Here is an 18,472-nt window from a genome sequence, read left to right on the forward strand (position 1 = left end):
AAGGTTTGTTTTTTTTTGTAGGACCAAATAAGGTTTTAGCCAGCAGTTCTTACCCTCCCTGGAAGTCTTTCTCCCCACAGCGCAGCTCTCGCGTTTGGAGACCCGCGTCACAGGACTTGGAGCACTGCAAGAGACCAGAAACTCATTCTTCCGGGCTTTTCTCGGGACAAAAGATAAGAACAAGCAAACAGAAGCGAGCACTTCTTTCATGTAGCATTTACTTCTAGTTCTGGGTTATAAGTTCCTGCCTGGGTTCTGGAAAGGGTCATTATTTAAGAAAAGCAACTACCGTACATTCCGGGCTATAAGCCGCTACTTTTTTTCCCCCTGCGCTTCGAACCCTGCGGCTTAGAACAAGTCAAATTAGATTAAATTAGTTTTTACATGCAGATACACTGAAGAGGTGTGTTGTTGTTTGTGCTATACACTGCTCTTCCTTTTAGGTGCTTTCAACCGGAAGTACAAGTGCAGATCCGTCCATAGCGTTTCTACTTGTATGGAATCTTCATTCGTTCTTCCAAACAGTGTTTATAAGTTTTACAATGTAACTAAAATAATTATTACGTACTAAACCATTACTAGTGTGATGTCTGTAGGAGTGTTTTCATGCATATTTGCATGTGCTATCGTAATATAAAAAAAAAACTAGCGTCGTTAGCTAATAAGCTAACTATAAGCCCCTACTTTTTTCATACAATATAACTACAACAATTCTTGCTTACTAAACCGTCCCATGTGTGATGTCCGTAGGAGTTTTTTCATGCATATTTGTACGTGCTATCAAAATGTAGCAAAGATAGCGTTGTTAGCATTAGCTGATATGCTAACTATGAGCCCCTATTTTTTTCCCTACACTTTGAACCCTGCGGCTTATAAAACGGAGCGGATAATTTATGGATTTTTCCTTGCTGACGGTATTGATAAAAATAATTGTATTTTTCTTCAGTGTCCTTTCATTATTAATATAATTTTTTCCTTCAACCGGACTGCCGTTCTTCTAGCCATCCATAGCGTAACTACACATAGGGATTCTTCGTTCATCCCTCCAAACAACGTTTGTAAGTTTTACAATGTAACTAAAATAATTCTTGCTTACTAAACCATTACTAGTGTGATGTCTGTAGGAGTGTTTTCATGCATATTTGTATGTGATATCGTAATATAAAAAAAAACTAGCGTTGTTAGCTAATAAGCTAACTATAAGCCCCTACTTTTTTCATACAACAAAAAAAAAATCTTGCTTACTAAACCGTCCCATGTGTGATGTCTGTAGGACTGTTTTCATGCATATTTGTATGTGCTATCAAAATGTAGCAAAGATAGTGTTGTTAGCATTAGCTGATATGCTAACTATGAGCCCCTACTTTTTTCCTACACTTTGAACCCTGCGACTTATAAAACGGAGCGGCTAATTTATGGATTTTTCCTGGGTGACAGTATCGATAAAAATAATTGTATCTTTCTTCAGTGTCCTGTCATTATTAATATAATTTTTTCCTTCAACCGGACTGCCGTTCTTCTAGCCATCCATAGCGTAACTACACATAGGGATTCTTCATTCATCCCTCCAAACAACGTTTGTAAGTTTTACAATGTAACTAAAATAATTCTTACGTACTAAACCATTACTAGTGTGATGTCTGTAGGAGTGTTTTCATGCATATTTGCATGTGCTATCGTAATATAAAAAAAAACTAGCGTCGTTAGCTAATAAGCTAACTATAAGCCCCTACTTTTTTCATACAATATAACTACAACAATTCTTGCTTACTAAACCGTCCCATGTGTGATGTCTGTAGGAGTGTTTTCATGCATATTTGTACGTGCTATCAAAATGTAGCAAAGATAGCGTTGTTAGCATTAGCTGATATGTTAACTATGAGCCCCTACTTTTTTCCTACACTTTGAACCCTGCGGCTTATAAAACGGAGCGGTTAATTTATGGATTTTTTTTGGCTGATGGTATTGATAAAAAAAATTGTGTCTTTCTTCAGTGTCCTGTTATTATTATTATTTTTTTTTCCTTCAACCGGACTGCCATTCTTCTAGCCATCCATAGCGTAACTACACATAGGGATTCTTCGTTCATTCCTCCAAACAACGTTTGTAAGTTTTACAATGTAACTAAAATAATTCTTACGTACTAAACCATTACTAGTGTGATGTCTGTAGGAGTGTTTTCATGCATATTTGCATGTGCTATCGTAATATAAAAAAAAAACTAGCGTCGTTAGCTAATAAGCTAACTATAAGACCCTACTTTTTTCATACAATATAACTAAAAAAAAATCTTGCTTACTAAACCGTCCCATGTGTGATGTCCGTAGGAGTTTTTCATGCATATTTGTACGTGCTATCAAAATGTAGCAAAGATAGTGTTGTTAGCATTAGCTGATATGCTAACTATGAGCCCCTACTTTTTTCCTACACTTTGAACCCTGCGGCTTATAAAACGGAGCGGCTAATTTATGGATTTTTTTGGGCTGATGGTATTGATCAAAAAAATTCTGTCTTACTTCAGTGTCCTGTTATTATTATTATTATTTTTTCCTTCAACCGGACTGCCGTTCTTCTAGCCATCCATAGCGTAACTACACATAGGGATTCTTCATTCATCCCTCCAAACAACGTTTGTAAGTTTTACAATATAACTAAAACAATTCTTGCTTACTAAACCGTCCAATGTGTGATGTCTGTAGGAGTGTTTTCATACATATTTGTACATGCTATCAAAATGTAGCAAAGATAGCGTTGTTAGCATTAGCTGATATGCTAACTATGAGCCCCTACTTTTTTCCTACACTTTGAACCCTGTGGCTTATAAAACGGAGCGGCTAATTTATGGATTTTTCCTGGCTGACAGTATCGATAAAAATAATTGTATCTTTCTTCAGTGTCCTGTCATTATTAATATAATTTTTCCTTCAACCGGACTGCCGTTCTTCTAGCCATCCATAGCGTAACTACACATAGGGATTCTTCGTTCATTCCTCCAAACAACGTTTGTAAGTTTTACAATGTAACTAAAATAATTCTTGCTTACTAAACCATTCCTAGTGTGATGTCTGTAGGAGTGTTTTCATGCATATTTGTATGTGCTATCGTAATATAAAAAAAAACTAGCGTTGTTAGCTAATAAGCTAACTATAAGCCCCTACTTTTTTCATACAATATAACTACAACAATTCTTGCTTACTAAACCGTCCCATGTGTGATGTCCGTAGGAGTTTTTTCATGCATATTTGTACGTGCTATCAAAATGTAGCAAAGATAGTGTTGTTAGCATTAGCTGATATGCTAACTATGAGCCCCTACTTTTTTCCTACACTTTGAACCCTGCGGCTTATAAAACGGAGCGGCTAATTTATGGATTTTTCCTGGCTGACAGTATCGATAAAAATAATTGTATCTTTCTTCAGTGTCCTGTCATTATTAATATAATTTTTCCTTCAACCGGACTGCCGTTCTTCTAGCCATCCATAGCGTAACTACACATAGGGATTCTTCGTTCATCCCTCCAAACAACGTTTGTAAGTTTTACAATGTAACTAAAATAATTCTTACGTACTAAACCATTACTAGTGTGATGTCTGTAGGAGTGTTTTCATGCATATTTGCATGTGCTATCGTAATGTAAAAAAAAAACTAGCGTCGTTAGCTAATAAGCTAACTATAAGCCCCTACTTTTTTCATACAATATAACTAAAAAAAATCTTGCTTACAAAACCGTCCCATGTGTGATGTCTGTAGGAGTGTTTTCATGCATATTTGTACGTGCTATCAAAATGTAGCAAAGATAGCGTTGTTAGCATTAGCTGATATGTTAACTATGAGCCCCTACTTTTTTCCTACACTTTGAACCCTGCGGCTTATAAAACGGAGCGGTTAATTTATGGATTTTTTTTGGCTGATGGTATTGATAAAAAAAATTGTGTCTTTCTTCAGTGTCCTGTTATTATTATTATTATTTTTTCCTTCAACCGGACTGCCGTTCTTCTAGCCATCCATAGCGTAACTACACATAGGGATTCTTCGTTCATTCCTCCAAACAACGTTTGTAAGTTTTACAATGTAACTAAAATAATTCTTACGTACTAAACCATTACTAGTGTGATGTCTGTAGGAGTGTTTTCATGCATATTTGCATGTGCTATCGTAATATAAAAAAAAAACTAGCGTCGTTAGCTAATAAGCTAACTATAAGCCCCTACTTTTTTCATACAATATAACTAAAAAAAATCTTGCTTACAAAACCGTCCCATGTGTGATGTCCGTAGGAGTTTTTTCATGCATATTTGTACGTGCTATCAAAATGTAGCAAAGATAGTGTTGTTAGCATTAGCTGATATGTTAACTATGAGCTCCTACTTTTTTCCTACACTTTGAACCCTGCGGCTTATAAAACGGAGCGGTTAATTTATGGATTTTTTTTGGCTGATGGTATTGATCAAAAAAATTGTGTCTTTCTTCAGTGTCCTGTTATTATTATTATTTTTTTTTCCTTCAACCGGACTGCCATTCTTCTAGCCATCCATAGCGTAACTACACATAGGGATTCTTCGTTCATTCCTCCAAACAACGTTTGTAAGTTTTACAATGTAACTAAAATAATTCTTACGTACTAAACCATTACTAGTGTGATTTCTGTAGGAGTGTTTTCATGCATATTTGCATGTGCTATCGTAATATAAAAAAAAACTAGCGTCGTTAGCTAATAAGCTAACTATAAGCCCCTACTTTTTTCATACAATATAACTACAACAATTCTTGCTTACTAAACCGTCCCATGTGTGATGTCCGTAGGAGTGTTTTCATGCATATTTGTACGTGCTATCAAAATGTAGCAAAGATAGTGTTGTTAGCATTAGCTGATATGCTAACTATGAGCCCCTACTTTTTTCCTACACTTTGAACCCTGCGGCTTATAAAACGGAGCGGCTAATTTATGGATTTTTCCTGGCTGACAGTATCGATAAAAATAATTGTATCTTTCTTCAGTGTCCTGTCATTATTAATATAATTTTTCCTTCAACCGGACTGCCGTTCTTCTAGCCATCCATAGCGTAACTACACATAGGGATTCTTCGTTCATTCCTCCAAACAACGTTTGTAAGTTTTAGAATACAACTAAAACAATTCTGGCTTACTAAACCTTCCAATGTGTGATGTCTGTAGGAGTGTTTTCATGCATACTTGTGCGTGTTATCGTGATCGAACAAAACCAGCGCCGTTAGCTAATATGCTAACTATAAGCCCCTACTTTTTTCTACACTTTGCACCCTGCGGCTTATAAAAAGGATCAGCTAATTTACTGATGTTTCTTGACTAACCATATTGATAAAAATACTTTTATTTTTTTTTGCATTATGTTTTTTTTTCATCATATTTTTTTCTCTTTTAGCCGTCCATAGCGTACCTACATGTTTCAATTCTTCATTCGTTCCTCCAAACAATGTTTGTAAATTTTAAAATATAACTAAAACAATTCTTATATACTAAAACATTCCTCTTGTTGATGTCTGTAAGAGTGTTTTCATGCATATTTGTACGTGTTATCGTGATCCAACAAAACCAGCGCAGTTAGCTAATATGCTAACTATAAGCCCCTACTTTTTTCTACACTTTGCACCCTGCGGCCTATAAAAAGGAGCAGCTAATTTACTGATGTTTCTTGACTAACCATATTGGTAAAAATACTTTTCTTTTTCTTCATTGTTGTATATTTTTTTCATCATTTTTTTTTCTTTTAGCCATCCATAGCGTAACTACACGTTTCAATTCTTCATTCGTTCCTCCAAACAAAGTTTGTAAGTTTTAGAATATAACTAAAACAATGCTTGCTTACTAAACTTTCCAATGTGTGATGTCTGTAGGAGTGTTTTCATTCATACTTGTGCGTGTTATCGTGATCAAAGAAAACCAGCGCCGTTAGCTAATATGCTAACTATAAGCCCCCTACGTTTTTCCTACACTTTGCACCCTGCGGCTTATAAAAAGGAGCAGCTAATTTATGGATGTTTCTCGGCTAACCATATTGGTAGAAATACTTTTATTTTTCTTCATTGTTGTATATTTTTTTCATCATATTTTTTTTTCTTTTAGCTGTCCATAGCGTAACTACACGTTTCAATTCTTCATTCGTTCCTCCAAACGTTTGTAAGTTTTACAATATAACTAAAACAATTCTGGCTTACTAAACCTTCCAATGTGTGATGTCTGTAGGAGCGTTTTCATGCATACTTGTGCGTGTTATCGTGATCCAACAAAACCAGCGCCGTTAGCTAATATGCTAACTATAAGCCCCCTACTTTTTTCCTACACTTTGCACCCTGCGGCTTATAAAAAGGAGCAGCTAATTTACTGATGTTTCTTGGCTAACCATATTGATAAAAATACTTTTATTTTTCTTCATTGTTATATATTTTTTCATCATATTTTTTTTTTCTTTTAGCCGTCCATAGCGTACCTACACGTTTCGATTCTTCATTCGTTCCTCCAAACAAAGTTTGTAAGTTTTAGAATATAACTAAAACAATTCTTGCTTACTAAACCTTCCAATGTGTGATGTCTTTGGGAGTGTTTTCATGCATATTTGTATGTGCTATAGGGATGTAACAAAGGTAGCGTCATCATGCTAACAAGTTAACAAGCAACGTGTTAGCATCGCTACCTTACAATGGCATTTGTTTTGTATTGTATCATTTTCACAAATTCCTCAGCAAAATGTCACTGTGGAGTTATTGAGTCTGTTTAGCTGACTTATGTTTTGTTTAGCCAGCTGTTTTACTGCCCTGTTACAGACACTGTTTGGAAACAATTAAGGTATGTAAATAAACATTTAAAAAATAGGATATATCCGCAGCTTTATAGTCAGGTGCGGCTAATATATGAGTACGAAAAATTGCGGCGTTTATTTTTATTTGGACAAAGAAATAGTTAGCAGGAAGTGCTCACCTCTCCCCAGGAAGCGGGAAGCCACTGGAGCCGGTCGTTCTTGGGGCAGCGGCGCAGCACGCAGGTCTCCTGGGCTTTGGGCCGCTGGTGCTGCCTGCACATGCCTGCACTGCTGGCCCCGGGGTCACCGCCCTGGCAGAACACGCTGCGCTTTCTGAGTCCGCGGCCGCACGTCTTGGAGCACTGGGACCGGGGTCAGAAGTTAGACAGGTGTTTGGGTTGGTGGAGAGAAGGCGAGGCAGAACCTTACGTATACATATTATATATAAATACATATATATATAATATGTAGTCATGGACGCCCCTGCTTATTTCAGCAAGACGATGCCAAGCCACATATTACAACAGCGTGGCTTCAAAGTAAAAGAGGGTGGGTACTGGACCGGCCTGCCTGTAGTCTACACCTGTCTTCCATGGAAAATGTGTGGTGCAATATATATATATAACATAATCGTGTGAGAGTCCAGTCCATAGTGGATCTGACATAATAGTGTGAGAGTCCTGTCCATAGTGGATTTAACATAATAGTGAGAGTCCAGTCCATAGTGGATCTAACATAATAGTGTTAGAGTCCAGTCCATAGTGGATTTAACGTAATAGTGAGATTCCAGTCCATAGTGGATCCAACATAATAGTGAGAGTCCAGTCCATAGTGGATCTGACATAATAGTGTGAGAGTCCAGTCCATAGTGGATCTGACATAATAGTGAGATTCCAGTCCGTAGTGGACCTAACATAATAGTGAGAGACCAGTCCATAGTGGTTCTGACATAATAGTGTGAGAGTCCAGTCCATAGTGGATCTGACATAATAGTGTGAGAGTCCAGTCCATAGTGGATCTAACATAATAGTGAGAGTCCAGTCCGTAGTGGATCTAACATAATAGTGAGAGTCCAGTCCATAGTGGATCCGACATATTAGTGAGTGTCCAGTCCATAGTGGATCTAACATAATAGTGAGAGTCCAGTCCGTAGTGGATCTAACATAATAGTGAGAGTCCAGTCCATAGTGGATCTGACATAATAGTGTGAGAGTCCAGTCCATAGTGGATCTGACATAATAGTGAGATTCCAGTCCGTAGTGGACCTAACATAATAGTGAGAGACCAGTCCATAGTGGTTCTGACATAATAGTGTGAGAGTCCAGTCCATAGTGGATCTGACATAATAGTGTGAGAGTCCAGTCCATAGTGGATCTAACATAATAGTGAGAGTCCAGTCCGTAGTGGATCTAACATAATAGTGAGAGTCCAGTCCATAGTGGATCCGACATATTAGTGAGAGTCCAGTCCAGAGTGGATCTAACATAATAGTGAGAGACCAGTCCATAGTGGATCTGACATAATAGTGTGAGAGTCCAGTCCATAGTGGATCTGACATAATAGTGTGAGAGTCCAGTCTATAGTGGATCCAACATAATAGTGGGAGTCCAGTCCATAGTGGATCTAACATAATAGTGAGAGTCCAGTCCATAGTGGATCTAACATAATAGTGAGAGTCCAGTCCATAGTGGATCTGACATAATAGTGAGAGTCCAGTCCATAGTGGATCCAACATAATAGTGAGAGTCCAGTCCATAGTGGATCTAACATAATAGTGTGAGAGTCCAGTCCATAGTGGATCTAACATAATAGTGTTAGAGTCCAGTCCATAGTGGATCCAACATAATAGTGAGAGTCCAGTCCAGAGTGGATCTAACATAATAGTGAGAGACCAGTCCATAGTGGATCTGACATAATAGTGTGAGAGTCCAGTCCATAGTGGATCTGACATAATAGTGTGAGAGTCCAGTCTATAGTGGATCCAACATAATAGTGGGAGTCCAGTCCATAGTGGATCTAACATAATAGTGAGAGTCCAGTCCGTAGTGGATCTAACATAATAGTGAGAGTCCAGTCCATAGTGGATCCAACATAATAGTGAGAGTCCAGTCCAGAGTGGATCTAACATAATAGTGAGAGACCAGTCCATAGTGGATCTGACATAATAGTGTGAGAGTCCAGTCCATAGTGGATCCAACATAATAGTGAGAGTCCAGTCCAGAGTGGATCTAACATAATAGTGAGAGACCAGTCCATAGTGGATCTGACATAATAGTGTGAGAGTCCAGTCCATAGTGGATCCAACATAATAGTGAGAGTCCAGTCCAGAGTGGATCTAACATAATAGTGAGAGACCAGTCCATAGTGGATCTGACATAATAGTGTGAGAGTCCAGTCTATAGTGGATCCAACATAATAGTGGGAGTCCAGTCCATAGTGGATCCAACATAATAGTGGGAGTCCAGTCCATAGTGGATCTAACATAATAGTGAGAGTCCAGTCCATAGTGGATCCAACATAATAGTGAGAGTCCAGTCCAGAGTGGATCTAACATAATAGTGAGAGACCAGTCCATAGTGGATCTGACATAATAGTGTGAGAGTCCAGTCCATAGTGGATCCAACATAATAGTGAGAGTCCAGTCCAGAGTGGATCTAACATAATAGTGAGAGACCAGTCCATAGTGGATCTGACATAATAGTGTGAGAGTCCAGTCCATAGTGGATCCAACATAATAGTGAGAGTCCAGTCCAGAGTGGATCTAACATAATAGTGAGAGACCAGTCCATAGTGGATCTGACATAATAGTGTGAGAGTCCAGTCCATAGTGGATCTGACATAATAGTGTGAGAGTCCAGTCTATAGTGGATCCAACATAATAGTGGGAGTCCAGTCCATAGTGGATCCAACATAATAGTGGGAGTCCAGTCCATAGTGGATCTAACATAATAGTGAGAGTCCAGTCCGTAGTGGATCTAACATAATAGTGAGAGTCCAGTCCATAGTGGATCCAACATAATAGTGAGAGTCCAGTCCATAGTGGATCCAACATAATAGTGGGAGTCCAGTCCATAGTGGATCCAACATAATAGTGGGAGTCCAGTCCATAGTGGATCTAACATAATAGTGAGCGTCCAGTCCGTAGTGGATCTAACATAATAGTGAGAGTCCAGTCCATAGTGGATCCAACATAATAGTGAGAGTCCAGTCCATAGTGGATCTAACATAATAGTGAGAGTCCAGTCCATAGTGGATCCAACATAATAGTGGGAGTCCAGTCCATAGTGGATCTAATATAATAGTGAGAGTCCAGTCCATAGTGGATCCAACATAATAGTGGGAGTCCAGTCCATAGTGGATCTAACATAATAATGAGAGTCCAGTCCATAGTGGATCCAACATAATAGTGAGAGTCCAGTCCATAGTGGATCTAACATAATAGTGAGAGTCCAGTCCATAGTGGATCCAACATAATAGTGGGAGTCCAGTCCATAGTGGATCTAATATAATAGTGTTAGAGTTCAGTCCATAGTGGATCTAACATAATAGTGAGAGTCCAGTCCATAGTGGATCCAACATAATAGTGGGAGTCCAGTCCATAGTGGATCTAATATAATAGTGTTAGAGTTCAGTCCATAGTGGATCTAACATAATAGTGAGAGTCCATTCCATAGTGGATCCAACATAATAGTGGAAGTCCAGTCCATAGTGGATCTAATATAATAGTGTTAGAGTTCAGTCCATAGTGGATCTAACATAATAGTGTTAGAGTCCAGTCCATAGTGGATCTGACATAATAGTGTGAGAGTCCAGTCCATAGTGGATCTGACATAATAGTGTGAGAGTCCAGTCTATAGTGGATCCAACATAATAGTGGGAGTCCAGTCCATAGTGGATCTAACATAATAGTGAGAGTCCAGTCCGTAGTGGATCTAACATAATAGTGAGAGTCCAGTCCATAGTGGATCCAACATAATAGTGAGAGTCCAGTCCATAGTGGATCTAACATAATAGTGAGAGTCCAGTCCATAGTGGATCCAACATAATAGTGGGAGTCCAGTCCATAGTGGATCCAACATAATAGTGTTAGAGTCCAGTCCATAGTGGATCCAACATAATAGTGAGAGTCCAGTCCGTAGTGGATCTAACATAATAGTGAGAGTCCAGTCCATAGTGGATCTAACATAATAGTGAGAGTCCAGTCCATAGTGGATCTAACATAATAGTGAGAGTCCAGTCCATAGTGGATCTAACATATTAGTGAGAGTCTAGTCCATAGTAGATCTAACATATTATATATATATATATATATATATATATATATATATATATATATATATATATATATATATATATATATATATATATATATATATATATATATATTTTGCACCACACATTTTCCATGGAAGACCGGTCTGGACTACAGGCAGGCCGGTCCAGCAACGGCCCTCTTGTACTTTGAAGCCACGCTGTTGTAACATGTGGCTTGGCCTCTTCTTGCTGAAATAAGCAGGGGCGTCCGTGATAACGTTGCTTAGATGGCAGCTTATGTTGTTCCAAAACCTGTATGTACCTTTCAGCATTAATGGTGCCTTCACAGATGTGTAAGTTACCCATGCCTTGGGCACTAATGCACCCCCATACCATCACACATAGGTATGGTTCTTTTCCACAGTTTCCAAATACAATTCGAAATATGGACTGGTGAGACCACAGAACTCCTTTCCACTTTGCATCAGTCCATCTTAGGTGAGCCCGGGCCCAGCCAAGCCGGCGGCGTTTCTGGGTGTTGTTGACAAATGGCTGTGGCTTTGCGGAGTGGAGTTTTAACTCGCACTTACATATGTAGCGAATAATTGTAGTTACTGACAGTGGTTTTCTGAAGTGTTCCTAAGCCCATGTGGTGATATCATTTACACACTGATGTTCGTTTTTGACGCGATACAAATTGAGGGATGGAAGTTGCGTAATATCATGGCTTACGTGCAGTGATATGTCCGGATTCTCTGAACCTTTTGAGGATGATTGGTATTATTATTGGTTATATTTTACTGAGTAGCATATTGAAATAAATGGATACAGTAAAAATAGTAAAGAGATTTTTCTATTTATTTTTGAAAAACAAATGTATTATAAAGTAGTGTGAATATTACTACATTTCACTATTATTTTATTTTGATGTTAATCCCATTTAATACAAAAATATTATTGAATTATGTAATATTTATAACAAACAATGTATATAAATGAAACAGTCAATCCTTTTTAATTATCATATTTAATTGATTTATTAATAAATGTAATACAGCACATAAAGCACTTTGAGTAAATCAAAAATAGAAAAATGCTATACAAGCAACTACTTTTTTATTTTTAAATAATTATCATTAGTCATATCCTGTCGTTTGAGTGTTACTAAATTTACTGTTATTATATTCTGATTTATATCTAAAACATATTTAATTTTGTACTGGAAAATAGACTATTTATTTGTCTACTTTTTGGATCTGTCAGTTTACAACATGTCCACTAGATGGCGGCAGAGCATTTAGAAGAAAAGCCTGTGACCGTCTAAAGTCCTTTTATTTTGAAGTCTTCGATTAAGCCTTTTTTTTTGTCACTTTACTTTAAAATATTGCAACTATTTTAACTATATGTATGTCAAAATACGAAACATTATTTAAAATATGTTATTAAAACTCAATTTAGCTGCAAATAACGTCCATTAAAGTCATGCAGTGTATAATTGAGTTTGAACAATTATAAATAAGTGGGCCAATAATAATAATAATTATAATAATAATAATAATAATAAAGATAATAAAAATGTGTTTGGAGGTGAAAAGTACCTGAGACCAGGATCCAGTGTTCCAGTCCGGCGGGCAGGCCAGGGTGTTGCAGGGCTGCACCTGAGCAGGTGAGATGACGGGGCAGAGGGAGTGAGGGGCCCCCTCCTCTCTTTGGTAGGTGACCTTCCTCATGCAGCGCAGACTTCTGCCCTGCTGGCCCCCACCACACGAGCGGCTGCAGGACCCCCAGGCTCCGGTCCACCAGCTGAAGGACGTCACAACGTTGGCTTTTTCCCTTCACAATTTGTACATTCTCTTCCACTTAGAACCTGTCTTGAGTGTTTTTTTTTTAAATTCATTTAGCATTATTATCTGCGATGAGGTGGCGACTTGTCCAGGGTGTACCCTGCCTTCCGCCCGATTGTAGCAGAGATAGGCGCAAGCGCCTCCCGCGACCCCGAAAGGGAATAAGCGGTAGAAAATGGATGGATGGATGGATAGCATTATTATTTTTGATTTATATATTTTTAATTTATTTTATTGTATTTTTTATTTATTTATATAAAGCAATATTTCTACTGTTGTTGTTGTTTTTTTACAGATAATTACATTTTCAACCCTTTTAATATAATTTGTGTTTATTTTTTGTTATTATTTTTAATTGTTTATTTTTCTGAATTTATTTTATTTTATTTGTCTTTTTTTTTCGTCATTTATTTCAAGCAGGATTCATACTGAGAACCTGAGTTTGTGTTGAAGTGTTTTTGTTTGTTTGTCTATTTTACAGATATTTACATTTTCAGACGTTTTAATTTTATTTGTATTTATTTGTTATTCTTATTCTTTAAATTGTTTTTTAATTTGTATCTACTTTTTTGTATTTTTTTTTTTTTCTAATTCTTTTATATCAAGCAAGATTCCCACTGAGAACTTCTATCTGTGTTGAAGTATTTGAAAACATTTCTTTTTACAGATATTTAGATTTTCGGAATTTGTATTTTTTTTTCATTTAAATAAATTAAAAAATATATATATATTGTTATTATTTTTTTTTTCTTTATGTTTATCAACTGAGATTTTTACTGAGAACCTCGATTTGTGTTGGAGTGTCTTTGTTAGTTGTTGTTTTTTTTTTTACAGATATTTACATTTTCAGAATTTTTTATATAATTTACATTAATTTATTTACACACACATATACACACACATATATATATATATATATATATATATATATATATGTATTTACATATATATACATATATATATATATATATATATATATATATATATATATATATATATATATATATATATATATATATATATATATATATATATATATATATATGTACATTTGTATGTATGTATACTATTGTATAATATATATATATATATATATGTATGTATACAGTATAATATATATACTATATTACTATATTAATATATATACTATATAGTATGATATATATACTATATTACTATATTAATGTATATACTATATAGTACAATATATATACTATATTATTACATAATACTACACATATATATATATATATATATATATATATATATATATATATATATATATATATATATATATATATATATATATATATATATATATATATATTTTGTATACAATTTTTATTTGTTTTTCTTATTACATTGCGTATTTTTGCTCTTTTTGCTGACATTTTTACAGGTTGCGGGCTAAGAAAACTGGAGCCGGGGGCCACAAATGGCCCCTGGGCCGCACTTTGGACACCCATGGCTTACAGTGTAATATCTATGGAGGTTTGAGGGTCCAAATGAAGGAAGGGGGGGGGGGGGGGGTAGTGTTTCATATCGCTGGCCAAGATAAGAGAAATGCTTGTGACGGATTAGAGACAGGAAACGGCGTCTCGGGTGGTGGGAACGTTGGCGAGAAACAGAGGCCGAGTGTTGGGACGTGTAAGCGATAGTTCTTTGGCTTGGACTTGGACTTGTTTGCAGCCGCCTTCCTCCTCCTCGGCGGCGGGCGACGCGACAACATCCTCAACATCCTCAACATCCCACGCGGGCGTGCTGCGTTTCTATTTTGGCCGCGGCGGTTTGGACGCGGCAGGCATAATTGGAACATTAGCTGAAGTGGCGGCCGCTCTCCTCCCTGACCCCAAAGCACGGATGTAAACCACCACCCGGGACTAAGGCCTCTTATCGGGTCTTGTTGAAACTTGCACTGAAGACTTTGAAAGGGAGGTGGAAACGCACGGCTGGTCTCTGCATCTACGTAGCAGTTTGTTCAGTCTCTAAACACAACTTTCATTTAAGTTATTATGGAATAAAAAGAAAACTTTGCTCTTTAAAACCTCCAAAAATCTTACACTGTAAGCCGCAGGTGTCCAAAGTGTGGCCCGAGGGCCATTTGTGGCCCCCAGCTCCAGTTTTGTTAGCCTGCAACTTGTTGTTAGAAAAAAAAAACGGTAAAAAATGTCAGGAAAAAGAGTAACGTAATAAGAACAAAAAATGTTTGGGTTTGCACAAAATGTTTAAATCTATAAGCTATTTATAAGCCCCGCCCACAAAATTTTATAAGAAAAACTATATTTTTCCATATATAAACCGCACCGGTAGTAAAACGGCGGATCAAACAAAACAGAAGTCACCGTCGTCTCTTTTGTTAGCCCGCAAAGGGTCAGAAAAAAGTGCAAAAATACGCCATTTAATAAGAAAACAAAACAAAAAATGTGTAAATATAAACATTTGGGGATATTTAGCTATTTGTTTTTTTCAAATGCAACAAACGTGCTAGCTGTAAGTTATAAATTGTTTTATTTTTGGCATCAAAATTTCAGCTTTTTCTTATTACCATATTTTCCAGATGAAAGAGCGCACTGGTACATAAGCCCCGCCCACTAAATTCCATGATAAAAAACTATATTTTTCCATATATAAGCCGCACCTGAGTATAAGTCGCAGCGGCAGTAAAACGACTGATCAAACAAAACAGAAGTCATTGTCATTGTATTTTTTTTGTTAGCCCGCAAATGGTCAGAAAAAAGAGCAAAAATATGCCGTTTAATAAGAAAATAAAAAGTGTGAAAAAATGTGTAAATCCAAGCATGCGCAGGATATTTAGCTATTTGTATTCTTTCAAACGCAACAAACATGCTAGCTGTAAGTTATAAGTGACTGATTATTTTATTATTGGTATCAAAATTTCAGCTTTTCCTCATTACCATATTTTCCAGACGAAAGGGCGTACTGGTACATAAGCCTCGCCCACTTAATTTCATGAGAAAAAACTATATTTTTCCGTATATAAAGCCGCACCTGACTATAAGTCGCAGCGACAGTAAAACGGCTGATCAAACAAAACAGAAGTCACCGTCGTTGTCTCTTTTGTTAGCCCGCAAAGGGTCAGAAAAAAGAGCAAAAATACGCCATTTAATAAGAAAACAAAACAAAAATTGTTTAAAAAATGTGTAAATATAAACATTTGGGGATATTTAGCTATTTGTTTTTTCAAATGCAACAAACATGCTAGCTGTAAGTTATAAGCGACAAATTGTTTTATTATTGGTATCAAAATGTCGGCTTTTTCTCATTACCATATTTTCCAGACGAAAGGGCGTACTGGTACATAAGCTCCGCCCACTTAATTTCATGAGAAAAAACTATATTTTTCCGTATATAAAGCCGCACCTGACTATAAGTCGCAGCGGCAGTAAAACGGCGGATCAAACAAAACAGAAGTCAACGCCGTTGTCTCTTTTGTTAGCCCGCAAAGGGTCAGAAGAAAAAAGAGCAAAAATACGCCATTTAATAAGAAGAAAAAACAAAAATGGTTTAAACAATGTGTAAATATAAACATTTGGGGATATTTAGCTATTTGTTTTTTTCAAATGCAACAAACATGCTAGCTGTAAGTTATTAGTGACAAATTGTTTTATTATTGGTATCAAAATGTCAGCTTTTTCTCATTACCATATTTTCCAGACGAAAGGGCGTACTGGTACATAAGCCCCGCCCACTTAATTTCATGAGAAAAAACTTTATTTTTCTGTATATAAAGCCGCACCTGACTATAAGTCGCAGCGGCAGTAAAACGGCTGATCAAACAAAACAGAAGTCACCGTCGTCGTCTCTTTTGTTAGCCCGCAAAGGGTCAGAAAAAAGTGCAAAAATACGCCATTTAATAAGAAAACAAAACAAAAATTGTTTAAAAAATGTGTAAATATAAACATTTGGGGATATTTATCTATTTGTTTTTTTCAAATGCAACAAACATGCTAGCTGTAAGTTATAAGCGACAAATTGTTTTATTATTGGTATCAAAATGTCGGCTTTTTCTCATTACCATATTTTCCAGACGAAAGGGCGTACTGGTACATAAGCCCCGCCCACTTAATTTCATGAGAAAAAACTATATTTTTCTGTATATAAAGCCGCACCTGACTATAAGTCGCAGCGGCAGTAAAACGGCGGATCAAACAAAACAGAAGTCACCGTCGTCGTCTCTTTTGTTAGCCCGCAAAGGGTCAGAAAAAAGAGCAAAAATACGCCATTTAATAAGAAAAAAAAACAAAAATTGTTTAAAAAATGTGTAAATATAAACATTTGGGGATATTTAGCTATTTGTTTTTTTCAAATGCAACAAACATGCTAGCTGTAAGTTATAAGCGACAAATTGTTTTATTATTGGTATCAAAATGTCAGCTTTTTCTCATTACCATATTTTCCAGACGAAAGAGCGCACTGGTACATAAGCCCCGCCCACTTAATTTCATGAGAAAAACAATATTTTTCCGTATATAAGCCGCACCTGACTACAAGTCGCAGCGGCAGTAAAACGGCTGATCAAACAAAACAGAAGTCATTGTCATTGTGTTTTTTTGTTAGCCCGCAAATGGTCAGAAAAAAGAGCAAAAATATGCCATTTAATAAGAAAACTAAACAAAAATTGTTTAAAAAATGTTTAAATCTAGACATGCGCGTGATATTTAGATATTAGTTTTTTTCAAATGCAACAAACATACTAGCTGTAAGTTATAGGTGACAACTTGTTTTATTATTGGTATCAAAATTTCGGCTTTTTCTCATTACCATATTTTCCAGACGAAAGAGCGCACTGGTACATAAGCCCCGCCCACTAAATTTCATGAGGGAAAACAATATTTTTCCGTATGTAAGCCGCACCTGACGATAAGTCGCAGCGGCAGTAAAACGGCTGATCAAACAAAACAGAAGTCATTGTCATTGTGTTTTTTGTTAGGCCGCAAATGGTCAGAAAAAAGTGCAAAAATATGCCATTTAATAACAAAAAAAAAATTGTAAAAAAAATGTATAAATCTAAGCATGTGCGGGATATTTAGCTATTTGTTTTTTTCAAATGCAACAAACATGCTAGCTGTAAGTTATAAGTGACCAATTGTTTTATTATTGGTATCAAAATTTCAGCTTTTTCTCATTATTGTGTTTTCCAGACGACACATATAAGCCACACCCACTAAATTTTCGCACCTGACTATAATCCACAGATGTTTAGGTTTTGAAACGTCTTATTTACACAGAAATATTATTTGTATACCTTAATTGTTTCCAAGCAGTGTTTGTAACAGGGCAGTAAAACAGCTGATCAAACAAAACATAAGTCATTGTCATTGTGTTTTTTGATAGGTCGCAAAATGTCAGGAAAAAAAGCAAAAATTCGCAATCTAATTAGAAAAAATAATAAAATTGTGTACAAAATGTCTGCAAATGTAAGTATTTAGATATTTGTTTTTAAAACGCTACAAGCAGATGTTACATATCAAATCTTAATGCTAACTGTAACTTATAAGTGGCAAATTGTTTTATTATTGGTATCAAAATTTCAGCTTTTTCCCATTACCGTATTTTCCACTAAATTTGACGAGAAAAA

General features: G+C 36.3%; 1 protein-coding gene across 1 annotated transcript in view; it reads right to left on the reverse strand.

The window, feature by feature from the left end:
- The window catches only part of LOC133546652 (A disintegrin and metalloproteinase with thrombospondin motifs 18-like), a 197,534-nt gene that overhangs the window by 11,770 nt on the left and 167,292 nt on the right, over positions 1–18,472 (reverse strand). The window contains exons 19-21 of the mRNA XM_061892447.1: positions 12,628–12,832; positions 6,955–7,137; positions 54–124 (exon numbers count right to left, since the gene is read on the reverse strand). Of these exons, the coding sequence (XP_061748431.1) occupies positions 54–124; positions 6,955–7,137; positions 12,628–12,832 (459 nt within the window). The remainder of the gene's footprint in view (positions 1–53; positions 125–6,954; positions 7,138–12,627; positions 12,833–18,472) is intronic.

This window comes from Nerophis ophidion, linkage group LG02 (assembly GCF_033978795.1).
Source record: "Nerophis ophidion isolate RoL-2023_Sa linkage group LG02, RoL_Noph_v1.0, whole genome shotgun sequence".
Classification (NCBI taxonomy): Eukaryota; Metazoa; Chordata; class Actinopteri; order Syngnathiformes; family Syngnathidae; genus Nerophis; species Nerophis ophidion.